This window comes from Eubalaena glacialis, chromosome 3, assembly GCF_028564815.1.
Source record: "Eubalaena glacialis isolate mEubGla1 chromosome 3, mEubGla1.1.hap2.+ XY, whole genome shotgun sequence".
Lineage (NCBI taxonomy): Eukaryota > Metazoa > Chordata > Mammalia > Artiodactyla > Balaenidae > Eubalaena > Eubalaena glacialis.
Genome location: NC_083718.1, coordinates 176,914,541 through 176,940,450, shown reverse-complemented (window position 1 = coordinate 176,940,450; position 25,910 = coordinate 176,914,541). Strand labels below are relative to the sequence as shown.

The following is a 25,910-nucleotide window of genomic DNA, read 5'->3' as shown; positions in this document are numbered from 1 at the left end:
TCTTAAGCACCTGTTATATACCAGCTGTTTATCTCACTCAGTTTCCAAAGGTCCTATTGTGAGAACATGAAATTATCCCTATTTTACAGATGAAGCTGAAGCTTGAAGAAGTGAAGCCACTTTTCTAAGACCTCCACGCTTCAAAGCCCAGGCTCTTATTATCACACATGTCTCAACAACAGGCATCAACTAAATGCTGGGTGATGGACACCTGGTTGTAGACACACATTTGTGTCTGGTGCCTGACTCTGATAGACTGAGGATGATGATTCCCTAGAGAGACCCAGCTCCTTCCATCCCCTACTCTCAACACAGACAACCAACGCCAACCCCGACAAATCCCCAGGGGAACCAGGAACAGAGATGGCTTCCTTCTCGGCACAACTGCCTCTGTCCTATGCCCACTCCCAGGCTCCTCATCTAAATATGTATGATTGTGCAAGACTCTGTGATTCAGCAGGGAGAAGCTGGATTAAGGATGACAGCTCTTGCCTTGTCCCTGTCACATCCCTCAATGCCTGGAAGTTTCAGTGGATTCCAGGAGACTCCTGTACAAGGGGAGAGTTATGCAAACCAATGGCTGGTACGCGGCCACCCTAATCCTTCCTCGTCTGCAGGGAGTGCTTCCTTCTCTGAGCGACCAGCCTGGCTGACACAGCTTTGCTCACCCTCCCTTGGGGAACAGTCAGAGCTTGGGCCTTGTCACCTCTGACGCCTCTCAAGGCCTGGGCTCTCCCCAGCTGCACCCATCCTGGGCTGGGGAAGGAGGAACACCAGGACAGGGACTGGTCAAACGATGGCTGCCCCCAGTCCTGGAGAGAGGTCTGCCGCCCTAATACACTTACTCTTGACCAGCTCTGCCTCCCACGTACCCTATCACCGCCCTTCAAACCACAGTCCCGGAGTCTTACCAGCATGTTCCTTCTGGGTAGAGGCTGCCGGGCTGAAGGACAGTCCTCCAGGCTCCGGCCCCCCCGCCGATAGGAGCGAGTGCTCTCAGAGCTGGAAGACAGGGAAAGGCCAAGGTGACCCCTGCACCCAGAGAGCCCCTTAGAGTAGGGGGAAGGGCTCAGGGATAGAGCAAGGCTGGGGGCTTGGACTGGGTGGGCAGAGAGTCCACGAGGCCCCCAGGCTGGGTGCATCACAGGCCCCAGAGGCCCAGAACTGACCTCCACACTGAAAATTTCACCATATCTACTCCCCAAACTCCAAACTGAAAGGGTTTGCAAGGAAGAGAGGACTGGATCCTGGGTTGGAGGTGGGGACAGAGTGAAAACCCCACTGTGAACCTCTAGAACAAGCCACAGTTGGCACTAGGTCTTCGCTCTTCCAGCTTCAGCAGCCTGAGCCCCAGACTCCTCCCCAGCTCTCCAGGCCAGACGCAGGAGCAGGTGTGTGAAGGGGGAAGGGGTCCAATCACCCTCCACTTAAGGTCTAGCATTTCTGCATTGTTCATGGGCCTCAGCGCTGGAAGGTATCCCAGGCTTCAGGCAGGCACCGTTTAGAGGTGGCGAAGTAAATGGATGCTCAGAGAGGTCAGGAGACTTGCTGAGACTGCACAGCTGGGCTTTCACCAACCTGAACCTGACAGGGGGATACATCTCTGAAGGGGTGGTTCCAGATGTCAGGCTGGGTCGGGAGGGGCCCGGGGGCTCCCAGAGGCCCTCTTCAGAGCTGGGTAGGGTTTGGTTGGGACCCCCAGGTTCCACGGGGCTTGTGAGGCTGGAGGAGGAGGAGGCTGGACTGCTCAGGTTCTCAGGGACCCCAGCAGACTCCGAGCTCAGGCTGGGAACTTCGGAACGATCTGAAATCAGAAGTGATAAAGACAGGCTTTATCACTTACCCTGTGCTCAATTTCAAAGCAGCTTTTGGCCTCTGGGATCTATCATGGTTCTCTCCCAATTCCCCACCTCTCATCTATCTCTCCAGCACTCTCCTTCAACTCTTCCCCATCATGCTTCAGTCTCGTGGTTCATGATGTTCATTCCTGATGGCCAGGGCCACACTGACTAGCACTGTTTCACTTCTGCTCACACCCTCTCCTCAATCTGGACTCTCCTGCTTGTCCCTCAGGCTCAGCTCTGATGCTGCCCCCACCAGGAAGCCTTCCTAACCCACCTACCAATCCCAGCAGGATAGGCTCCCTCCCTCTCCCGAGTTCCCAGAACAAGCCCATTCATTCATGCAACAAATAGTTCTTGACAGCAGCCAGGCACTGTGCTAGGTGCTGGAGAAATAGTAGTCAACAAAACTTGCTTCCGTCCTTTTGGGATTTATCTTCTATGTCACACTGTGCCTTATATTATAATGAATTACATTCCAGTTTTTATCTCTCCCACTAGACTGTGTCTCAGTAGCCCCCAAGGGACTCAAGACACAGTGGATGCTTAAAAAATGCTTCTCTCTCTTTTTATTTCAGTGAAGCATTGAGGAATTTGGAATAAGACAGACCTGGGTTGGAAGCCCACATCAGGGACTTAGCTATGGGATCTTGGGCATGTTACTTAACATCTCTCTTCCTTTACCTGTAAGGGGGAGATGATAACCCCTACCTGACAGGTGACAGTGAGGATGGTATGGACTAACACAGCACTCTGAGCTCAGTGCTCCAGCACATAGCAGGCCCTCAATGAATGGCATGAGAGCATCTTTCTGGGCAGCCAACCATACCTCCACTGGCATGTCCCGCACGCCCTTGGGCCATGGTCCGAGAAGGGTTTTTGAGCGGCAAAGGTGGGGGGCAATCCTCACTCTGGATCTTAGGGGCAGCTGGTCCCAGGCTGGCGATGGTCTCGTAGGTCTTGTTGCTGATGTCCAGCCTCCCACTGGCCCAGCGGACCTGGGCCGGGGGCTTCAGCGGGCAGCGCTGCTGGGGCAAAAGTGTGGGAGGGAGGACGCCCTTGGTTCCTCCAGCTCAGCCCCGCCCCTCCCCACATCAGGTCCCATTTGGACCTGGAAGACCATCAGGTCTTCCCTTCGGCTGTCTGGAGGCCTGAGAGACGAGGGCTGGGACGCACCTTCTCTTCCTCATCCTCCTCACTGTCAGAGCCAGGCTCTGTGGAAATCCCCCAGGGGTAGTCCAGGTGCAGGGGGAAGGTGAGGGTCCCGGCATGGGCCTGCTCCAGCTGCCAAAAACAAAGCCTTGGCAGTTCAGAAGGTCAGGGGCTCAACGGAGAGACAGAAAGGGTCAGGGGCTCCCTCTCCTTCCCTAGACCTCACCAGCTCCTCACACTCTTTGTGCTGCTTCTTCCTGGCTATGTCCAGAGCTGTCTCTCCTGCCTCGTTCACTGTGAGGGATAAAGTCAGGGGTCATGGTCAGGGTCAAAGAGGCATTATAACTCAGAGGTTAGGATGAGTCTTTGGAATCAAGATTGTCTGGGTTTGAATCCTGGCTCTGCTACTTCCTGGCTGTGTGACTTTGGACAAGTGACTTAACCTCTCTGGGCCTTAATTTTCTCATCTATAAAATGAGTGTGACACTTGTAACTACTGACGAGGTTGTTATGAGGATTAAATGAGTTAATATACATAGAGCACTTGGCACATTACCAGGTACACATTAAACAGTAAGTATTATTCAGATTCAGTTAATGTTTATTTGTCTAGGTACTTTAAGAAAAGTTGTTTTATTTTATCCTTTCAGCAGGTCTGCTAGGTCAGTGCTATTATTCCCATTTTACAGATGAAGAAGCTGAGGTTCAAGAGATGAATGGACAAACCCCAAAGTCACAAAGGTGGTCAGAAGCAAGCCAGGATTAGAACCCAAGTCTGTGCGCAAAGTCCATGCTTGTTACCAGTGCTCTCTGTCTGGAAATAAGGCAGGAAGTACCCCACGAGGGGTAGTCAGGAATGGGAGTCTGATGGAGGAGTTGTCAGAGCCCCACCTGTGCCAACTGAGGCTCTCCCTTTCAGCAGCAGCTTGAGGCAGTCGGGTTGGTTGTAGAGAGCAGCGCAGTGCAGGGCGCTGTTCCCGTCAGCAGCCTTGGCATCCAGGTGACCACTGTGGCGGGGTGTGGGGGGGTGGGTCAGGGAGGAAGGAAGGGAACAGACAGGTGAAGGGGTCAAAGTTAGGGGGAGAAGAGAGAGAGGAAAGGAGGGAGGAGAGGGGGAGAAGAGGAAGGCAAGGGGAGCGTGAGGAGGTGGGCAGGGAGGTTCTCACCCGTTTTGGATGATGAAATCCACCAGGGGCAGGGAGGCCTGGTTGGTGACTCTGACAGCCAAGTGCAGGGCGAGCTCTCCAGGTGCCTGAATACATGTTCACACCTCTGAGTTTACCCCAGTTCACCTGCCCCCCAATATTACCCTCTTAAACTCTTGCTGCCCCCTGACACCTCCAGATATGAAGCTGCCAGAACCCCTGAGAGAGGAAACTGAATGGGGAAACCTCATGTTTGGGAGGAGGATGAAAGGCCATTCCTTCACTGCTTCCTTCAGTGGTTCTACCTCCTCCTCCCCAGTAGAAGGTGTTTCTCAAACTTGGTTCTTGGCCTTGGACTCTTCTCTCTGCTCCTCTCTCACTGCCCCCAGAGACGTCGAATAACCTCAAGCTTTCAGTTAACACTCACGGGTAGGCTGTTCCAAATTCTTACCCCGTCTAAGTGCTACACCCACCCTGCCCACTGGATAGCCCACAAGATATCAGGCAGACAGCTCAAAGACATGGCGTCCAATTTTTGATGTCCAGTCAGTGTCAATTTATTCCTTCAAATGACTCTGATATCCTTTCCCCTTTGGCTCACGTGATGTTTGTTACTAGAATCACCAATGCAATGGCTTTCCTTGCTCTGATCTGACCCACCCCTCCCCATTTCTAAGGCTATTCAAGGGAAAAAAAGATTCTAACATTTATCGCACATATATTATGCACCAGGCCCTTTCATACGGGACTTAATTCTCACTTCAGGTCCATGGGTGCTATCATTAACCCGTTTTACAGATGAAAAAATGAGACTCAGAGTTCAGTAACTTGCTCAGGATCACACAGCTAGGAAAAGACAGAGCCAGGATTTTGGCTCAGGATTGCCTGACTTAAGTTGTGCTCTCTCCCATTTACCCCTCTGATGGGTGGGGTTTGAGCAGATGTCAGAGGTGGGGCAGGGGGGAGTAACAGCCAGCCCTGGAGGAGGACTGGGGTGTGTTAAGTGTGGCTGGGTTATAAGTGGCCCTTGGAGAGGGTTCTCACCTGCCCCTCAGGCCCCGGCAGTGGCTGTCCAAAGTCCTGCCCATTAGCGAAGGCTTCCAGTACAGACAGGAGGTCCCGGTTGCAAATGGCCATCCAGAGTCTCTGAGGCTCGGGGGTGGACCGCCGGGCAAACCTGTGTTCCACATACTTGGCCACGATATAGTCCCTGCGGGTGCTCCTGCCAAAAATAACCGCGGGATGCCAGAGCAAGGACCGTTTCTACTCAGCTGACCCTTGAAACCACCCCACACGTCCTGGACTCTTCCAGATCTGAGGCTCCCCTCTCCCCAGACTTCTCCCTGGGAGCCAGGGAAGCAGAATCCCCCGGCCAGAATCCGCCCCCAGCTGAGAATCGCCTTACATGTCACTCTCAGTTGAGGGTTTAGGGCCGCCGTGCGAGGGCAGCTGGGCCTCCATGACCTCATTGAAGCGAGTGTTTCCGATGTTCAAGGCCAACTGGGTTCGCGGGAAAGCAGTGGGGGTAAGACTCGGTGGTTAGGACAGCGCCCCCTGGAGGACTGAGCTTCCAGAGGTCCCGCCCCTCAGCCTCCCTCCTCGTCCAGGCTCGGCTCCGCCCCGCCCATCCTCTTTTTGGCTCGTCTAGGTCCTGCCCCAACTTGGCCCTGACTCACCTTGGCCCCGCCCCATCCGACCACACAGGCTCCAGCTGAGCCCTTCGGGCCCAAGCCCCGCCCCTCATCAGACCACGCCCCGAATCACCCTCCGGCCCCGCCCCGCCCTCACCAATAGCTCGGAGGGGCCCAGAAGGTCCAAGGTGAGGGACTGCATGCGTGAGAAGCGCACGCCCAGCTCGCGGTGGACTCCGGAACACTGGATGCAGGTGAGCACGCCCAGGTTGGTGCTGAGCCAAGTGGGGTCTGCAAAGTAACGCAGCTCGTGCCTGGAGGCGCAGGCCCCTCCCCTCCGTTTCCACCTCCCTCCTCGCCCGGCCCCACCTGCAGCCCCGCAGTCGCAGCACTGGCCATTCCCGGGCCTGCTCTTGACCTCGGCGATGAGCAGCTTCGTGAGGTCCTGGGGCTCCCCGTCCAGCCCGGCGCACCCCCAGGGCCCCAGGCCGCCGCTGGGCTCCCCCAGAAAGGCACTACTCAAGGCTTCGTCCTTGCTGTTCTGCAGCACTGACACCCACCTGCGGAGAGTGCGGCGTGGCGTGGGGATGACGCCCGCGGTGGTGCGGTTCTGTATCGGGCCGGAGGCTGCTCCCCTGCCCCCACCCCCGGGCTAGCCGTGGGGGGCACTCACGCCTCACACTCATGTTCGTCCTCCGCCTGGAAGTGGTATGTCCTGTTGTCTGTGGGGAGAGGGGCGTTGTCTGGCTCACAGAAATCCTGCTGTCCTTGCTGCCCTGGGCCTGGGAAGCCCTCACCCCCACCGCCGGCTCCAGACGGAGGTTTTGTTCCTTGGGGCCAGGCTCTGCTAAGCTACAGTGGGCGGGTAATGACAGTGGCCAGCAGAGGGGGCAGTTTCTCAGAAGAAACCTCCAAAGTAGGACCCCAAGAAGGCCCTCTGTGTGAAGCCCAGCTTCCAGGGTCAGGCGAGGTTTCCCAGGGCACAGGACTCCCCTCAGCTCACGGGCAGAGGAGCCTCTGAACCTACGGCCACCTCCCCTCCCAGCCCCACAGCCTCCCTTCTGGTCTTCCTGCTCCCCACCTCTCCCCCTCGTCCCCCAGCCCGCACCAGCTGCCAGATTGCTGGGCCAAAGGTTCTGCTCAAATCACACCACTTCCCTGCTCCAAGGCCTCCCATGGCTCCCTCCTGCCAGGGAATAAGGTCCAAACCTTTAAGAGGCGGTCCCAGGCTTCATCTCCCACTACTGCTATGGGAACCCTGCACCCTGTCTAAACTGGAAGACCCACTCTTCTGCTTCCATGCCTTTCATCTCCTGAAACATCCTACCCCGGACTCTGTGTTCTGTGTCCTTCAAGGCTAAACTCCGAGAAGGCTTTCCTGATTCCTCACAGCAGGGCAGGCCTTCCCTCGCTCTAATATATCTTTTTAAATTTTTATTTATTTATTTATTTATTTATTTTTGGCCACGCCGCATGGCTTGCGGGATCTTAGTTCCCTGACCAGGGATTGAACCCAGGCCCTCAGCAGTGAGAGTGCTGAGTCCTAAACACCGGACCCGACAGGGAATTCCCCCCTCACTCTAATCTCTGATGGTGCTATATCTGCACCTCTCTTCTGGACGTTCCCCATCACCTTGCAGTTCCAGGTCCCCACCTCACACCCCTGCCAGAGAGAGCTCCCTGAAGACCAGATCTAGGTCTTTCTCAGCTTGTGCTGGCGCTCATGAAAAGCCTGTCACCAAGACCCCAAAAGATGAAAACTGAACATTTTAAAGTAATAATTTTGAAAGCCAAATTACCCAAATCCATTTAAATATGCTTTACAGAAATCATATTTAATGTGGGGTGTGGGTGCATTTTAATGTTTAATGTGACATGGGGTGAAGCCTCTAAAAAGTGTGTCCAGAACTTAAGGAGTCTTATGCCTGCCATAGCAACTATTTGATAAACACATGTGGAATTGGACACAGGCCCCTAATTGGAGCCTCCCAGGAGCTGACAGGTCTCTCAGAGAAGCCCTGGGCAGTTGCTGGGTAGGGGGCAGGGACTACTCACGGGTCACCAGGTCAAAGCACTTTTTCTCCTCGGGGTTTGGCCTCACTTGGCACGTCAGCAAGGTCAGCTTCACTGGTGGCCGGTTTATCTGTGCGAAATTGGGGATGGAGGATGTACATGTTACCCTCTGGGCCTCCCAAACTCTTAGGCTTGTTTCCCAATCTGTTAAATGGGCATAATAATCGTGTTCCAGTTTATGTCTCCCCTCTCCTAGCACCTCAAGGATGTGGAGTGTGAGGCTTTGGATCCCCTCCTTCCTCCCACAGGGAGTCTCCAGTTCCCTGGATCCAGGTTTGCAACTAGTCTTAGAGGGAGGGTTTGACATCTGTCTGCTCTGAACACCAGGAGGAGAGGACCTATCATGTCCTTAGACCCCCCCACCCCTCCAGGCCTCACCGTGCTGTGTGAGATGGTCAGGCAGCCATACTTGACTCCACACTTCCTTTTCTGCCAGACTCTTCGAATTCTAGGGCCCAGAGGGATAGAAAGACAGTCACTCAAGGCTCACACCTAATTCCCCTGTATCAGTGAACAGAGTCCTGGACCAGGACTCACTTCTTCACCTCTTCTGTCCCGTGACCCCTATGCCCCTCACTCCCTGGGCTCCCTTCTGCTGGAGGGGACACAGCCCTGCCATTAGGAAGCTCCCAGTCAGACAGCCCCACTCTCTAGGAATCTTTATTCTAAAGGGGCATGTGACCTTGGCCCTCTGAGAGCTTCCAGTCTGATGGAGGAGACAGTTCCCAACCTTAGGGACTTCCTAGTCTGAGAGGAGGAACAGGTTCTTGACCACAACAGATGAATTATGGTTAAAGACAAAGCAAGATAAATATCGAGCCCTCAAAAATAAAATTAGCAAATCCATGATCAAAGCTACTTGACACTTTTTCCTGTAAGAGGTAAATATTAATTGGTTTAACAAAGGTATTCTTCTCTGATAAAAACTGATTAGTAAGTAAAAAAATTAACAGATTCCCATAAAGACCTTTGCATTTCACAGACTGATGTTTTTTTACACCAGGGAGCAGGGCACAGTCAACAGTTTCATTTCCAGGCATAGTCAATATATTATAGAGATTACGGGTGAGGCTATGGAGACTGTCTAGTGCATAATAAGTGCTCAAAAATTGTTCGCTGCTGCTATTCTTCTTCTTTACGTTAAGAACAACCAGCAACTTTAGCAGAAATTCACAAGCCCAGGATTCTGATGATTTTGCACTGCCAGAGTGGAGGGTCCTGGAACCCTCAGGGTCTACACAAATGATAGGAACAGTCCCATCAGGCAGCTCACCCAACCCTATCATTTACTGGCTGGGTGGCTTTGGGCAAGTTACTTGAGCTCTCTGAGTCACTTACCCATCACTTTTCTTGTACAGAAAGCCCACCTTCTCTGTCCCAAACTGCTTGTTGCCTTGGTGCTGGTGGATGCTGTAGCCACCTCCTGAGTTCTTCCGGCTCAGAGTCTCCTGTTCCTCGGACATGCAAAGGAGACCTCAGGGCATGTGGGTGGGAAGAGCCCCAATCTGCAGGGGTCTCACTCCCGGAGACTTCTCAAGGGGACGCTATGGGGTCTTCCTTCTCTCCCTCCCTCCAGGGTGGGCCTTGGGAGTGGGCACTTGGTTGGGTATGATTCAGGGGCTGACTTCTCTGCTCTCAAGCTGCAGCGTCCCTCGGAGGGAGTCCCGGAGCTGGGTCAGCTTCTGTAGCTCCTCCTCCTGGGCTTGATGCAGCTATGGGACAAAGGGCAGGACCCCATCACCAGCCAGCGGATGTGCCAGGTACAGAGCCCAGACCCAGAGCAGCAGGGCAGTAGCCACCTTGCTCTCTGGACAGGAGCCAGCAATTCCACGGCCACAGATTCTCCCGGAAGGACAGGGGACTTGACCACAAGCTCAAGGGTGAGGCCCAACTTACTGCGTGTACTGAGGCCGCCAGCTTCTCAATGAAGGGGGACAGGCTCTGAGCAGCCTTCCAGCCATCTTGGAAAAAGCTAAGGGTGTGAGGCCAAACAAGGGACCAGAGAGAGAGATGAAAATGAGAGGGGAAGTGTGGGAGAAGGTGCTCTAAAGATCGCAGGGCACCTGGGGGCAATATAGTGTGACGGCCACGAGCAGCACCCCGGAGTCAGAGTGTCTGGGTCCAGATCCCACTTCCTAGCTGTGTGATCTTAGTAAATCTGAGCCTAAGTTTTCTCATCTATAAAATGGGGATAATATCAGTAGCTGCTCACAGGGGGGTGTGTAGGGTACGTAGTGCTTGATATGTGGTGAGCATTCAATAAAGAGCAGCTGTAAAAAGCATTACCAATGAGGTACAGACACACACAGAAGCCTCAAGGGTCTGCCAGACCCTGGGGGTGGCCTTGTTCTCGGTTGCCTGAAGGGTTAAGGGGCAAGGGACCATGGGGATGGGGGTGGGACACAGGGAGAAACCTACTTGTGTTGGGCGTGGAAGAACTTGATGAGGCTCTGCAGGAAATCAGGACCTTGCTTCATCTGGCTCTCCCCGGCTTTCAGCAGGTACTGGGGAGAGGGCAGGGAAAGGTGTGTGATGTGAGCAAAGCTGAATCCTGGGGACAAGGGGCTGCTGTCCCCATCCCAGGCTAATCCTTTTGGCCATGACTGAACCTTGGTGACATCTCAAGGGCCATCTGGCAAGGACCTGGGCTGAGACTGTGACTGGGCCCCCGGGGGTGTTCAGGGATGCAGACAGGAAGACACATCTCACCCCTCCCTTGGCCTGGGGCACCCCTTACCTCACACATGTGCAGCTGGAAGACGCGTCGCTCTCTCTGGGTGTCCTGCGCCACCTCCCCGGCACTCCCTCCTGTCACCCTGGCCCGGTCCCTCTCCTTCTCCAGCCTGGCCCTAGGCCCCAAGGAAAGAGAGGCCTGAACAACTCTCACTATCCCCTTGCATGTCCCACCATCCCTACATGCTCCTGTCTGTACGGGCACACGAGAGTGAGGGGACCCTCCTCTGTGCAGCTGTGTGGTGGGGCTGGGGTACAACGGTCAACAGCGTGGATTCAGGGAATCTACAGGCTGGTGAGGGGGGTGTCAGCCCCCTGAATCAAATCACAGCCTTGAAGAGAGCAATGGGAGAGTAAAATGGGGGATCCGACCTCATCCAGCTACTCAGGAAGTGATGCTGGAGCTGAGATTTGAAGTCAGAGGAAGCTAGGGCTGGGTGGGAGGATCAGACCACGTGACAGCCCGGAGGCAGGAGAGATCAGGGATCACAGCAGAGATGGAGAGGGAGGTGGTTCCAGGTGAGGTAAAGAGAGGCCAGACCACGCAGGGCCTGAGTCAGACCATGTTGACGTTCTTGGTCTTTATCCCAAGAGCAATGGGAAGGAATTGATGATTTCTAGGCAGGGAGGGGATGGGCTCAGATAGGGCCAGGTGGGATTGGGGGTGACCAGTTCTGATTTTTCTGGAAGGGATTTAGGACCATGTGGGTTAAAAGACCACAAGGTGCCTTCATTCTTCTGAGCCATGGAGCTTCCCATTTAAAGCTTAAAAAACCTTGATTCTTTTCTTTGTAGGTGAAGACAGAAAGCGCTTCCCATCCTGTAGCTAAGAGTAACCTGGGCTTTCTCCCCTAAGGATCTCAGAGTTGGTGGTTTCTCCTGTTTGTGGATGGGTGGAACTGTGTGTAAATGGTTTCCTGGAAATCCCACACCCATCAGACCACCCACTCCCAGCCAGGAGAGTATTTCTAAATCTGGGGCTGGATGCATGAGACCGTGAATCCCGTGTAAAGGAGACAGCTTGTGTATAGTTTTGCTCCCAGTGGGTGCCAGCCCTGAGCAAAGAAAAGAGACGTGGGATAACCTTACATCTGCATTACTTCCCCTCTCCAAGCCCCAGTCTCCTCATCTGGAAAATGGGGACCTCTATCTGTACCCAGATGAGATAAAGTATGCGAAAGACTTAGCAGACAGAAGACACTACAGTATAATATTATAGGCCCCTTTAAGCTTCAGTTTTCCCATCTGTAAACTGAGGAAGCAATGGCCCAGACTGAGTTCTCAGGCCCCTTCTGGTTCTAAAGTTCTAGACCTTACGGACGTCAGACCTCTGGAATGGTGTTTATTTGCAGAATCTGTCCCTGGAGACCCAGAGAGCAGTTTCTCAACCTTGGAACTACAGACATTTTGACTAGATGATTCTTTGCTGTGGGGGCCGTCCTGTGCATTGTAAGATATTTAGCAGCATCCCTGGCCTCTGCCCACTAGATGCCAGTAGCATCTGCCCCGTTGTGACAACCACAAATGTCTCCTGGGGGTGCAACATCACCCCTGGCTGAAACCCACTGCTCTAGAGCAGACTTCTGCAGGGGTTTTTTTGTGTGTGTGTGTGGTTTTGTTTTTAATTTTCTCAGAAGTGGTTACTCTTCATTTCCCTAAAGCTTTATGATACCCCAAGAGGGAATCTGTGGCAGGGGAGTGGAGTTAGGTGAGGACTGACCCTGTGAACAGGCCTGGGGGTCAGGGCAGATGCTTTTTTGGGATCTGAAGATGAGCAGCAGAGAGAGAAGTGATGGCCAGGCCTGAGCAACAATGAGCCTGGCAGCTTGCTAAGGAGGGCGGGAGACTGAGGGGGCAGAGCAGCTGGGAGAGGGCAAGGGCAGCTCCCATCTACATTGTTACCATATCTGCAAAAAGTGAGAGGGACTTCCCTGGTGCTCCAGATTTAACAGACTCTGCGCTTCCACTGCAGGGAGCATGGGTTCGATCCCTGGTGGGGGAACTAAGATCCCGCATGATACGTGGCATGCCCCCCCAAAAAATAAGTAAATAAATAGGGAGAAATGAAAAAATAAGCTAAATATTTATCAACAGGAAGTAGTTAAATAAATTATGCTACATGCACATATAGGAATACTATGCAGCTGTTAAAAACGATGGGGGAAATCTATATATACTGGCGTGGAAAGAAGTCTGCTCCACAGTATATGGACAAAAAGGAAGCCACAGTATAGTACAGTGGCTAGAAATGTGGATTCTGGATTTGAATGGCAGCTCCCTCGCTTACTTAACCTTATAAATCTTTCTAAGCTTCAGTTTCCCCATTTCAAATATGAGACTAATACTGCCCAGTTCTCAGATGATCTAATGCATTGGAAACATTTAGTACAGTCCCTGGTGTATGGTAAGCCCTCAATAAATGACAGGATTATGATGATGCTAATGATACTGATGATTATAGTAATAACTTGATGATTCCCTTAGATAATTTATTTTTATTTATTTATGCATTTATTTATCTATCTACCTATGGCTGCGCCATGTGGCTTGTGGGATCTTAGTTCCCCAACCAGGGATCGAACCTGGCCCCCGGCAGTGAAAGCGCTGAGTCCTAACCACTGCACCGTCAGGGAATTCCCTAGATAATTTTTTTAGTGTAGCATACTTCCTATTTATTTATTTAATATTTTTTATGCAAGGTCTAGTGGAGGTTAAAGGACAGAAGCTACTTAGCTCAGGATGAAGATAAGCTGTGAAGTATGATACATGGCCTTGTGAATTACCATAGCTCTGTCCCTCAGCCTCAGCTATGGTAATTTACAAAGATTTCCCTACAAAGTCTGAGAGTCACCTGAAATGACCTGATACACCTCAAACTAACAGCTGGGAGTGCTTTCATTCCACCGCACACAACCCCACACAGAAAATAGCAAATCCCATTCCCTCCCTGTCCTCAAAGTATGACCAATGTTTCATAAACATTTCAAATGTTAGGAATATTTTTATTTTCTTTGAATGGAGTTGCAGCAGGAGTGAAAAGTGCTGAAAGGCTAGTTACTAAGAAGACAGAGATAACTGGAGAAGGGGACCACAGCCACAGTCTAACATTATTCAGGGGATGAGGAACAGGTACCAGTGGAGTGAGGAGGTCAGGGGGAAGGGAGATGGGGGAGGAAAGGAATCAAAACGAATCATGCACCTGCCAACCTGACACCTTGAACCACCTCTCCTATGATGCCTTTTCCAACCACCCTTCCCTCCACCCCAAAACTGCCTGCCTCTTCTGCCACCTCTGTGCTGATGCCTTCATTATAGCACTGTCATTTTGTATTTTCATTATTTTGGGACCCACCTCTCTTCTTGCTTACAAACCAGTGGGATCCACTAAGGCAGGGATTGTGGTGATATTTTTTCCCTCACTACTTACCTATAAATTGGGGATAATAGCACCTTTCCCTTCCAAGATGAATAACTGATGACAGATGTAAAGAGCTTATCACAGCAGTTGGCACAAAGGAAGCTCTTAAGTATAAGTATTAGCTGCTATTATTAATAATTATTTTTAAGTGCTAATTTTGTGCTGAGTGCTCTGCTAGGCCCTTCACACACTAAAGCAATAATCTCATGAGGCAGGAGTCATTACTCCATTTTACAGATAAGTCACTTGTCCAAGGCACACTGCTGCTAAGTACTAGAGGATTTGAACCCAAGTCAGCCTGATGCTAGAGCCTTAGGGACAGCACTGGTAACGAACACTGTGGCTCAGATTTGTTCATCCCCCGTTCCCTGCCTGGTTCCCCCAGCTGGTGACAGTCACAGTGTCTTTTCTGATAGATCACGGTCAGGGACTATTTTCCAAAAGATGAAGCTGAGATCCAGAGAAGGGAGGTAATTGCCCAAGATCCCAGGCTGGTTGGGGAAATGCTAGGAGCAGAGGTCTGGGCCTTTGCCTCTGAACCCCTTGCTGTGTTATTCTGGCCCCAGTTCTGGCTCAGAAAGATGGCCAATAAGTACGTGTTGAACTGCAGTGCCAGGGGCTGTATATGCACTGCACTTATTTCATCTCCACATCAACCTTGCAAGGTATTGTTGGCCCCATTTTTCAGATGAGGAAACATCCCTGAAAATGGAACAGCCTAGATAACTGTGTCCCCTGCACAGGGCCTGGGATGCCTTTCTTAGCAGCCCCAGGTGGAGAGGGGAGTCCCCTATATAAACAACCAGGGGGTGAGAATCCCGGTGGTATTCAACGGATGCTATCAGGGCCCTCGGGCCCTTGCAGTTGCTGCTCAGACTGGTTTGGTAAGAATGAGGTGGAATTACACAGCAACTCATGGCTCGCTAATATCTAGCTATACCTGGAGCCCTCATAAAACGAATGTACACAGACACCTGCGCCAGGACATGTAGCTCGACCTATGTTATAGAAGCAGGAGCCAGGAGACCACTGGAAGAAGAAGGTCAGACTCAGAAGTCCTGGGTTCTAGCCCAGGCCCTATCGATAACTCACTGCGTAACCTAAGACAAGCCCCTTTCCCCATCATTACACACAGTCTTTTCTTTAAACGAAACCTTACAGGCAAGATCAATATATCAATCTGGTAAAAGCAGAGCTACTTGGGGAAGGTCAGCGAGGTAGGGCTTATTCTTTCTATTTAGTAGATGATGCCCTGAAAGGCTAAAAGGCTAAGGGCTTAGTCAAGGTCACTTAGGAAGATGAAGACCATGTGATTACACATCAAATCATAAAGAGAAAGATCACCTGCCTGCGTGTCCACACCCCTCCCTGGGCCTCTGATGAGAACAGATGGCCACGCTCATCACAGCTCCCACACCCTTCACCACAAGATCTACACCCACAGCGGGAGTGTAGATGGAGATCCTCGTTGGGGGGGAGGAGTTTCGGCCTCCTTCAGACTCAGGGAGGTCCCCATGGTGCTGGGAGCCTGAGGAACAATAAAGCTCCAGGATCTACTTCTTGGAAGGATTTTACAGAAATAATTATGGGTGGGAGCAAGGATTTAGTTCCGAGGATGCTTCCCCAACAACAGGGGCAGATTAAATACATAGTGGATTATGCATATGTTGACACACAGTGCACCCATTTAAGTGACGTTGTATAAAAATATGTAATGATGTAGAAAGATGGTCACAATGTATTTTTAAGCGAAAAAACTCCAGTATGATTATTATGATCTTGGTTTTGTAAAAATATTTCTTTATATATAGAAAAATGACTAGAAAGATGTTAATACTTTAGGCTTGGAAATGAAGGCTCTTCTTCCTGGTTTTTGGTAGTTTCCCCTCCCCGTGCTTCCCCCTCCCAACCCCCGGCCTCGACATGCCGCCTGTGGGATCTTAGTTCTCCGATCAGGGATTGAACCTGGGCCACGGCAGGGAAAACACCGAGTCCTAACCACTGGACCACCAGGGAACTCTCCCCCACCCCTCCACTTTTTTAAAATGATGAAATTACAGTGCTACACACACTATGTAAAAAAATTCTAACAATAGAGAAGTACTAGATATTCCCCCACATGACCCTCATCTTCTCCTAGAGATAATTAAAAATGTTTCCTCTTCTACTTCTCCATATTTTCTAAGTTATTCATAATGAACACATTGCTTTTGCAAAATGCAAGAGAAGCCAAAATTTTACAAAGAAGAGCAAACGGTGCCCTGAGGTACAGTGGGCCCAGCTGGGTCCTGGCAGAGGGCTGGGGCCAGGACCTGGACAGAGTTTGGCAGGCAGAGCCCGAGGAGTCCCTGCTCAGGGGCAGTTGGTTACTGGGTACCTGGGACTCCTTCTGTCTCCCTAATGTCCCAGTAGCTACTGAGAAATCTGGAGTATTGTGTGTTGCACACAAGAGGCCCAGGTATGGCCTTTCGTCCTCTATGTCCAGCGAAATGTTTATAGATACTGCCTGATGCTGCAGAAACAGGATCAACGAACGTGAATCCCAGCTCTGCCTCTGCCGAGCTGTATGGCCTCGGGCAAGTAACTTAACCACTCTGAACCTCTAATTCCTCCTCTGATAATTGGGATACTACTGTCTCCTTCACAGGGCTGGGTGAGTGTGAGGATGGATGTCTGGCACATGGAGGTGTTGAGTAAATGGATGCTCCTTTCCATCTCTCTGCCCATGTCTGGCACCACTGAGCAGATGGGTCTCTGAGAGCGGCATCTTGGGGTCCCTTCACAATAGCTCCCCTTTAGTCATCTCGTGGTCCAGCCCCCAGACTCCCGTCAGGCCTGGGCATAAACCAGCCCCCATAAACATTTCTAGAGAGCGAGGTGCCATGCGCGTCTGGGTGACGTGCCCTGGCAGCACTTAGGTTCTTCCGCATATCCAGCCTCCCGCTGCAGCAGAAACATTGCTCTCCTGGACAAACCACCCTGGCCGCAGCCACTTACATTTTGGCTTCGTAGTCCTTCCATGCCTTCTCCAGTTGCTTTTTGGAATCCTGTAGTTCAGAAAGAACAATTTGCCCAAAGGGGCTCTTGGGGTCTGGAATCTACAGTACACTTTGCTACCATGAGGGGGACCCTGCACTTGCATGCTCCCCTGTGCCGCTCAGAGCCACAATCCAACCACCCCCTGCCCACATAGCCCTGACTGCAAACCTGACCCCCCAAAATAGACCCAACCAACCCCATTTCTCAGAGCTGAGCCCCTTCTCCCAACTGACCTCTTCCCGCAGTTGCCAGTAATCCGTCTGAATTGGTAGGCTCAGGCCTAGGGTATTGGGGAGATTTTGGGGGGTCTGCCCTGAGTCCCCTCCCTTAGAAGATGGAGATCACCATGAGGAAAAGGATGGAGGATAAAGATCAGAATCCTCCCCTAACTTTACCCCACTGTTTTCTCCTGCCTGGTACTTGCTCACCCTTTCAACAGGAAGGTACAGGTGGAGGGACATATGCACAGAGAGGCTAAGAAGTCTACCCGAGGCCACACAGCAAGCCGGAGAGACCTGGCTGATCCCTGGCCTAGTTTGCCTGGGCCTCATCCAGCAGGCTGCTCACACCCTTCAGAACAGCCCCCCTCCCCCCACCCCCAAACTTCCAAGGTGCCCCAGTCTACCAGGAGAAAAAGCTGCTGGTCTGGTTTGGGTGGTTCCTGGGGCAAGGAGGAAAGCCTCTGCGGGGAGAACCTCTCAGGGGCCTTCTGGGGCAGACTTCCTAGGGAGATTATTCTGTTACTCTCTTTGAGTTCTACTTTGCCTCGAGCCAGGAGCTGCCTGCTGCAGAGAGAGCAGCCAAGCATGGGAGTCAGGAGGCCTGACTCTCACACTGGCTCCTCCACTGACCAGCTGTGTAAACTGTAAGCAGGTACCAAACTCCCTGAGCCTCAGTTTCCTCAACTGCAAAATGGGGATAACAGCACCTACAGAACCCCCCACATTGGGTTGCTGTAAAGGGCCCTGGCAGACAGTAAGTCAGCCATCCTAGGCTCACCCCAGGGCCAGGTCCTCCTGTCATCCTGAGGGTCAGTAATATGGGGTCAGCACACCCACTGTGACAGCCTCGCTTGGCCTCCGTCCTCAGTCCAGCCTTGCCTCCCCTATGGTCTCCTGCCCACCCCTGTCTTGCTCCATCCCACCACCTCTGCACTCCCCCTGCTGCCCACGTGGAAACTCACCTGTCGCCCGTCCCTCAGCTGCCCCTTCAACAGACTGTCCAGGGGGAAAGAGACAATGTTGTTCAGGTTCTGAACCTGGAAAAAGCAGAGACCCCCATACCCCACTTTGGGTGACCGTCCATCCAGCCCCAAGGGGCTCAGGGTACGGTGAAGCATCACAAGGCCAAGGACAGCACTGGGGTAAAGGAGGCAGGGGAGAGAAAGACAAGAAGGTGAAGGAGTACAAGGGGTGGTGGGGTCGGCCTCCTGTGAAAGCTCTTCCCCTCCCCTGACTAATCCGCCTTATCACCTCACTGCTCAATCCACGGCATCCATGGTCAGCCTGTCTTTGTCCCTTTGCCAGAGGGACACCCTCACCTCTCCTCTCGGACCCTCTGAGGTCCACCTGTAGCACCCATCTGTTGTTTCTGTCTGGCTAGTTCCTCCACTCCCCTTATAATGTGGGGAACCCATTCCCTATGGTCACATGGGGTGAACACAGGAGTCAGAGCTGACCAGAGTGCCCCACCCTCTGGCTACTGTGATTGGATCAGAAACAGGCACGTGACCCAAGCCAGCCAATCAGAATACTTCCTGGGACTTTTCTGCCAAAGTCACGGAAGAAAGATTGTCTTTCTTATGTAAGGTGTGAATCTGGGCCTGCCCACTGAGCAGAGACAGAGAGAAACTCTTTAAGAGAACGAAAAGGAGCCTAAGACCAGCTGCAAACCTGGACTTCCCATTACAGGGGCCAGTGAATTCTCTTTTTAAAAATTAACCTAGGGAATTCCCTGGTGGTCCAATGGTTAGGACTCGGTGCTTTCACTGCTGGGGCTGGGTGGGCCCAGGTTCAATCACTAGTCAGGGAACTAAGATCCCACAAGTTATGTGGAGTGGCCAAAAAAAAAAAAAAAAGATTGAAAGAGAGAAAAAGACATAAAAAAAAAAGATTAACCTAGTTTGAGTTGAATTTCTGTCATTTGGCAACTCAAAACAGCCTATCTAATATTTCAGCCCACCTTTCAAGGTACAGCTCTGGCCTCCCCTCCTCCAGGAAGCCTTCCTGACTACTTCCTCCTGTGGCCTATCCTGACCTCCCCTGTTCTGAGCCATGGCAGCCCTAGGCCTCTGACCCAAGCCTCTGGGTCCTTGAGTTTGTGCCACACTGCTGGTCTTGCTTGGTGTCATTTCACATCTCAATTCCTCGACTAGGCTGTGGCTCTCCGAGGCAGTCTGACTCTTCCCTGTGTCACCAGCCCCTGGTACATCGCCCACCACTGAGGAGACCCTCAGCAAACACTAGTTTGACTGAAACAAGGGGAGGAGAGGTAAAGACAAAAGACGGCACTGATTCAGTTGAACCCAAACACTGTTAAAGGCCTCTACATGCAGGACAGGGTGCGAGGCAGTGCTACGCAAAGAGACAAAATGATGACAGACGGCAATATTAGCTAATGTTCACTGAGCGCTACCCCGGAGCAGGCACTTAACTTGCGAAATCCTCATCACCACTCTGTGAGGTGGGGACCATTGTTATCCCCATTTTACAGATGAGGCTTGGGCAGACTGAGGGACTTGCCCAGGGTCATACACCTAGTGAGCAGCAAAGCAGGGATTCAAGGCCTGAGTCTAAGCCTGAGGTGTGGGTGCTTGATCACTAAGCAAACTGCCTCGTAGAGATGATGTGGTCCCCGCCAGCCAGGAAGGGCCCTGGGTGGAGCTTGAGCCACGAAAGCTGGGCCAAAAGCTATGGAGCCTAGAGGGAGAAGGGAGAGAGGCTTTCCTGGGAGGTGGTACAGCCAGGCTTGTGCTCGGATGCTGGGTTCAAATCAGCTGTGTGGCCTCAGGCAAGGTGCTTAACCTCATGTCTTAGTTTCCTAGCCTGTACAGGGGGGACAATAGTAAAAACAACCCCACAGAGCTGTGCTCCAGGATGAAATGTTAACACACGTGAAGTACTGAGAACCATGCCTGCACCAGGAAAGAGCTCATATCTTGGGGTAGCCTTGAGGCGGGGACTTGGCGGACGGGGAGGAGGCCATCTCAGGAAGGAACCTGAGGCCACTGGGCTACGTGCAGGAGCTGAGAGGCTTGCTGAGGCAAGGCACGTTCTTGCCTTTGAGGACAAAGCAGGTATGCTTGGGAAAGCAGAGGACAAAGAGGGTGAAGGAGAGGCAGTGGTGCAAAGACAGGAACCTGAGCCTGCCCTCCCTTGAGTGGGGCTCCTCCCCACTGTGAGACCCCCTTTGCTCCTGGGTGCTCACCACAGAGGAGAAGGAGGAGGGCAGGGAGGGAGGGAGAGAGGGGAGAGGAGACGCCTGACGGAAAGAAGTCAGAGAGGAAGAAGAATGCAAATAGGAGGTCAGAACTGGAAAGGGGGACTTCCCTGGTGGTCCAGTGGGTAAGACTCTGCACTGCCAATGCAGGGGGCCCGGGTTCAATCCCTGGTCAGGGAACTACATCCCACACGCACGCCGCAACTAAGAAGTCCGCATGCCGCAACTAAAGATCCTGCATGCTGCAACTAAGACCCGGCGCAGCCAAAATAAATAAATAAATATTTAAAAAAAAAAAAAAAAAAGAACTGGAAAGGAACCTCAGGTCATGGGTCAGAGATCAAGGGAGACTAGAGGTCAAGGGAAACCTGGAAGAAGGGTGGAAACCAACCCTTTCCCAGTCAGGTTTTTAAGTCACTGATTAGATTTGCCTTGAGCCTGGGCTGAGGCTGAGTGAAAGAGGAGCAGGGCCTCACCAGGTTCTTGAAGAGCGCGGCCACCTCGCGGGTGAACACGGCCAAGTTCAGGAAGCCGGTGGACAGCTCGTGACTGTTTTGAGACAGGTGGCTGTTGCCCAAGGACTCCACGGCCTCTCGGTACTGCTCCTCGTTCTCCACGTGCCCTGTGGAGCAGGGAGGCGCAGAGTTAGTTCCAGGCTGGAGCTGGGGAAAGGGCTGCCTCTCCAGGCTGGCACCAAGCAGGCTCGCTCACCGAGGCCGGAGCTATGGATCGCCCGCACAGCCTTCTTTATTCTCTGTAGGATGGCCTGGTCTCCTTCCAGCATCTGGAAACAAATGTGGACAGAGGTTCAGGGATGCTCAGCCGGGAAGGGTGCCTGACTCTGCGATCCCACCCTCCAAACACACCCATAGTTCCCTCCCTAGGGTCCCCCTGCACCCCGACGAAACATAAACAGACCACCCTCCCCCACCCAGACCACGTGGGAAGCCACAGATCAGTCACACCACGCCAGGAAGGCCAGGCTTTTCTCCTCATGCGGGACAAGAAACACAGCAATTCCAAGGCACGTGGCATAGTGGGGTATGCCAGGCCGGGGTTTGAATCTCGGCTCTGGCACTAACTAGTGTGTCAACCTAGATAAATCTGTTTGCCTCTCTGAGCCTAGGGTGCCTCGTCTGCAAAATGAGGATGACACTACAGAGTTGCTGAGAGAATGATTTGACGATACATACACGACGCTTAGCAAAATACCAGAGGAAAACATGGACATCTCTATATTCTCGAAAGACTCAGATGGGGAAAGACTTGTTCCCCAAACCCCAGGCTCAGTCAGCAGCCACGTGAGGATAAGGAGGAAGAGGCTGGGACACCATCGGTGGGCAGTGAGATGAGGAGGGTAGAGGTGGACACTCAGCCCCCCCTGGAGAGAATTGCTGGGACGATATCAGGCAACCCCAAATTCCAGGGGTTGCAGAACAAACAGCAGACTGTGGGGAAGCCAGAAGATGTGACAGCATCACGTGCAGGAGTCACATACCCCAGGCGGCTCAGCCCGGGTGGAAAACTCCCAGACACACCCCTCTTTCAGTGGGGTATAGAAGCTGCCAGCCTCATGAAATCCTCATGAAATGCATAGTTAAGTGCTAAATTATAGAATTAGGGCTGCAAAGGGCCCACAGAGCCACAGATGAGGAAACTGAGGCCAAGAGAGGGGAGGGTCTTGCCTAGAGTCAAATAGTGGGGAAGCAGCAGAGCTGGGCTTCCGGGGGTGCCCTAATACAGTGCTCCATCCACACACGATGGCTGCACCCTGACCCCAGCCCCCGCCTATTTTGTCCAGTGACGATAATGGGATCAAAATTTGATCGCCAAAGAGTTACTTCAATGTGGCAAGAGTTAGCAAACATTTGGAATGGTATCTGCAAAGATTCTAAACCAAACTCACAGGAGGACAAGCACAAGGCAGTCCTTGGAGGCAATGCGGAGTGTTTTCAGACGCCTTGGGCACACGGGAAGCCTCTGGAGGGAGAGGGGTCTGGTTTTGAAGCCCAGCTCCACTGCCCAGATGCTGTGTGACTTTGGGCAAGTTGCCTATTCTTTCTGAGCTCCCTGATAAGCTATCTGTAAAATGAGGGAAATAATGCCTACCTCTCAGGGTTATTATGAGGACTGTATGTATGAGATGATGCACGTAAAGGGTTTAGTTTGGTGCTGAGCACAGAGTGTGTCCTAAATGAACAGTACCTCTGATTGTCAGCAGTTGCTCCTGATGCTAAAAAGTACCCATCAAATTCTGGGTACTTTTCCTCCAGGGAATAGAAACCTAACAGTCTGTCCCCTGAGTATGACCTTGAGATACTTTCATGTTTGGGACCAGTAGAGGCCCATCCCAGAGCTGAAGAAAGAAAGTTGAGGACTTAGGGAAATTGGGGAGAGGGGGCCATAACTGACTCAGCTAAAGAACTAAGACGTTTCTATCTGAGAGACAAAGACAAGAGGGGAGAACGCCGACATGTCTGTAGTTCCCAAAGACCTAGACGGGGAAACACGTGTTTGCCAAAGCCCTTGACTCCCACCTTGAAACTTGAAAGGGAAAGATAAGAGTTGATTAATTTAAGGAGCTAGGACTTCACTCCAAAAGACAGTGCAGGTTAAAGATATGAACAAATTCCAAAGAGATTTAGAAAACTCCCTAGAAGGCAGATCCATGTGCCTAGCATACAAAAGGTGCTCAATAATTGTTTACCTAAATGAATGATGGTTTGCAAAGCCCTGGGACACAGACCTGAGAGGTCTATGTCCATGCTCTAGATACCCTTTGGGGAGTCTTCCTATCCCATGACACCCGTTCTCTGAAAACCCCTCTACAGTTGGGCCCTCGCTGCCTTGTTTGTCCAGCCAGAGTTGACTGGACCAGGGTTGACACTTGACCTAAGCTGGGCCAATCAGATTCTCTTTCCAAGGAATTTGGAATTGGGCTCTGGAAAGCTAGCTAATTGATTGGAAGTGTTTAAGCAAAGGGAAAAGAACAAAGTAATGTGTAGAAAGAAGCAAATGAGACCCATGCTGCCACAGAGAAGCACAAGAGAAGAGCTGCCCTGGTTTCTGGCAACTTTTCAGATCCTTCACCCTCAGAGGCCCTTCCATACTTCCTGTCCTTGGGCCTCCATGAAATACCCCTGAACCTAGCAAACAAATTCCCTTTAGTGCTTAAGCTAGTATGAGAGGATCTCTCTTCCCTGCAGTGTAGCAGAGGCTGCTGGTTGGCTCCCAATCCATTCTCTCTTCCTCCTTAGCAATTAGAACTCTGACTTTTCAGATGGCCACTTGGCCACTCACAATAAAGACTACCTTTCCGGGGCTTCCCTAGTGGCGCAGTGGTTAAGAATCCGCCTGCCAATGCAGGACACACCGGTTCGAGCCCTGGGCCGGGAAGATCCCACATGCCGCGGAGCAACTGAGCCCGTGCGCCACAGCTGCTGAGCCTGCGCTCTGGAGCCCGCGAGCCACAACTACTGAAGCGCATACTCTGCAACGAGGACCCCGCGCGCAGCAACGAGGACCCAACGCAGCCAAAAGATAAATAAATAAAATAAATGGATTTATAAAAAAAAAGGAAGGGAGGGATTACACACCTATTAGGATGACCAAAACCCAAACCACTGACAACACCAAATGCTAGTGAAGCTGTGGAACAACAGGAACTCTCATACATTGCTGGTGGGAATGCAAAAGGGCACAGCCACTTTGGAATCCAGTTTTGCAGTTTCCTACAAAACTAAACATACATTTACCATATGATCCAGCAACTGCTCTCCTTGGTATTTACCAAATGAGTTGAAACTTATTTCCACATAAAGACTTGCACATGGATGTTTATAGCAACTTTATTCATAACTGCCAAAACTTGGAAGACAATGTACTATTATTTAGTGCTAAAAAGAAGTGAGCTATCAAGCCACAAAAGACATGAAGGAAACTGAAATGCATATTACTAAGTGAAAGAAGCCAATATGAAAAGGCTACAGACTGTAGGATTCCAACTATATGACATTCTGGAAAAGGCAAAACTATGGAAACTGTAAAAAATCAGTGGTTGCCAGGAGTTGGGGGAAGGGAGGGATGAATAGGTGGAGCACAAAGGAGTTTTAGGCAGTGAAACTATTCTGTATGATACCAGGATAGTGGATACATGTCACTATACAGTTGTCAAAACTCATAGAATGTACCTTAAGGGACTTCCCTGGTGAAGCAGTGAACCTTAAGGGACTTCCCTGGTAGCGCAGTGGTTAAGAATCCGCCTGCCAATGCAGGGGACACGGGTTCAATCCCTGGTCCGGGAAGATCCCACATGCCGTGGAGCAGCTAAGCCCGTGCGCCACAGCTACTGAGCCTGCGAGCCACATCTACTGAGCCCACGCGCCACAACTACTGAAGCCCGTGTGCCTAGAGCCTGTGCTCTGCAACAAGAGAAGCCACCACAATGAGAAGCTGGTGCACCGCAATGAAGAGTAGCCCCTGCTTGCCGCAACTAGAGAAAGCAACGAAGACCCAACGCAGCCAAAAATAAATAAATAAATAAATTTTAAAAAATAGAGTGAACCTTAATGTAAACTATGGACTTTGGGTGATAATGATGTGTCAGTGTAGGTTCATTGATTATAACAAATGTACCACGCTGGTGTGGGATGGTAATAGTAGGGGAGGCTGTGCCTGTGTAGGGCCAGGGGTGTTTGGGAACTCTCTATACTTTCCACTCAATTTTGCTGTGAACCTAAAACCGCTCCAAAAATAAAGAAAAAAAAATTTAATAAAGAAAAGAAAAAAAGGAAGGGAGGGGTGTCCTGTCATACTTTTCTCCTATCTAGAATGCATTTGTGATGTCTAGAGCTCAGGCAGCCATCTTGGACCATGAGGTAGAAGCCACATATTATGGATAGTGGAGCAACAAAGTAGTAGCCTTGTCCCTGGTGACTGTGGAGCCACCTTATCAGCTCTGGACTACTTATCTGTAGATGTCTTTTATATGAAAGAAAAGTAAATATCTTATCTTATTTGAGCCACTGTTATGCTAGGTATTCTGTCACTTGTAGCTGAACCTAGCTGTTACTGGTACAGGCAGGCAAGTCATCCTAATCACCCACAAACTGTCCCTTGATGCCCTTGTCAGAAATGTATCAGGAAATGGCTTCCTGGCAAGATACCATTCCTGCCCCTACTGCTCTTAGCAACCAAGGTTCACACAGCTATTCATTCATTCATTCACCTAGTTATTGAGTATCTGCTATGTGTTCACATCCTGCATAAGAGACACAATCTCAGCTCTTAGGGACACTACCATCTAAGGGAAGAAAGAGCCAAGTAAATAGATATTTATAATGCAATGTGATTAGGGTTATAATGGAAGATGGACAAGGTACCTCAGAGCCCAGGGAAAGCAGAGCTGTGTCTGCTTAGGAGGAACAGGGAAAGCTTTAAG

General features: G+C 51.5%; 1 protein-coding gene across 4 annotated transcripts in view; it reads right to left on the bottom strand.

Annotated features, from left to right (window-relative positions):
• ASAP3 (ArfGAP with SH3 domain, ankyrin repeat and PH domain 3) overlaps positions 1 to 25,910 on the bottom strand; it is a 46,965-nt gene that overhangs the window by 1,395 nt on the left and 19,660 nt on the right. The window contains exons 3-25 of one of the 4 annotated variants that reach the window (XM_061184755.1): positions 21,182 to 21,254; positions 20,947 to 21,092; positions 18,216 to 18,290; positions 16,991 to 17,040; positions 10,580 to 10,691; positions 10,261 to 10,346; positions 9,739 to 9,814; positions 9,468 to 9,554; positions 9,181 to 9,296; positions 8,221 to 8,290; positions 7,825 to 7,912; positions 6,443 to 6,491; positions 6,139 to 6,329; positions 5,927 to 6,060; positions 5,544 to 5,638; positions 5,183 to 5,360; positions 4,160 to 4,245; positions 3,885 to 4,000; positions 3,220 to 3,287; positions 3,018 to 3,125; positions 2,671 to 2,869; positions 1,579 to 1,804; positions 912 to 1,002 (exon numbers count right to left, since the gene is read on the bottom strand). In XM_061184755.1, coding sequence (XP_061040738.1) covers positions 912 to 1,002; positions 1,579 to 1,804; positions 2,671 to 2,869; positions 3,018 to 3,125; positions 3,220 to 3,287; positions 3,885 to 4,000; positions 4,160 to 4,245; positions 5,183 to 5,360; positions 5,544 to 5,638; positions 5,927 to 6,060; positions 6,139 to 6,329; positions 6,443 to 6,491; positions 7,825 to 7,912; positions 8,221 to 8,290; positions 9,181 to 9,296; positions 9,468 to 9,554; positions 9,739 to 9,814; positions 10,261 to 10,346; positions 10,580 to 10,691; positions 16,991 to 17,040; positions 18,216 to 18,290; positions 20,947 to 21,092; positions 21,182 to 21,254 — 2,520 coding nt within the window. The remainder of the gene's footprint in view (positions 1 to 911; positions 1,003 to 1,578; positions 1,805 to 2,670; positions 2,870 to 3,017; positions 3,126 to 3,219; positions 3,288 to 3,884; positions 4,001 to 4,159; positions 4,246 to 5,182; positions 5,361 to 5,543; positions 5,639 to 5,926; positions 6,061 to 6,138; positions 6,330 to 6,442; positions 6,492 to 7,824; positions 7,913 to 8,220; positions 8,291 to 9,180; positions 9,297 to 9,467; positions 9,555 to 9,738; positions 9,815 to 10,260; positions 10,347 to 10,579; positions 10,692 to 16,990; positions 17,041 to 18,215; positions 18,291 to 20,946; positions 21,093 to 21,181; positions 21,255 to 25,910) is intronic. The other 3 variants (XM_061184756.1, XM_061184757.1, XM_061184758.1) reach the window with 3 other exon arrangements.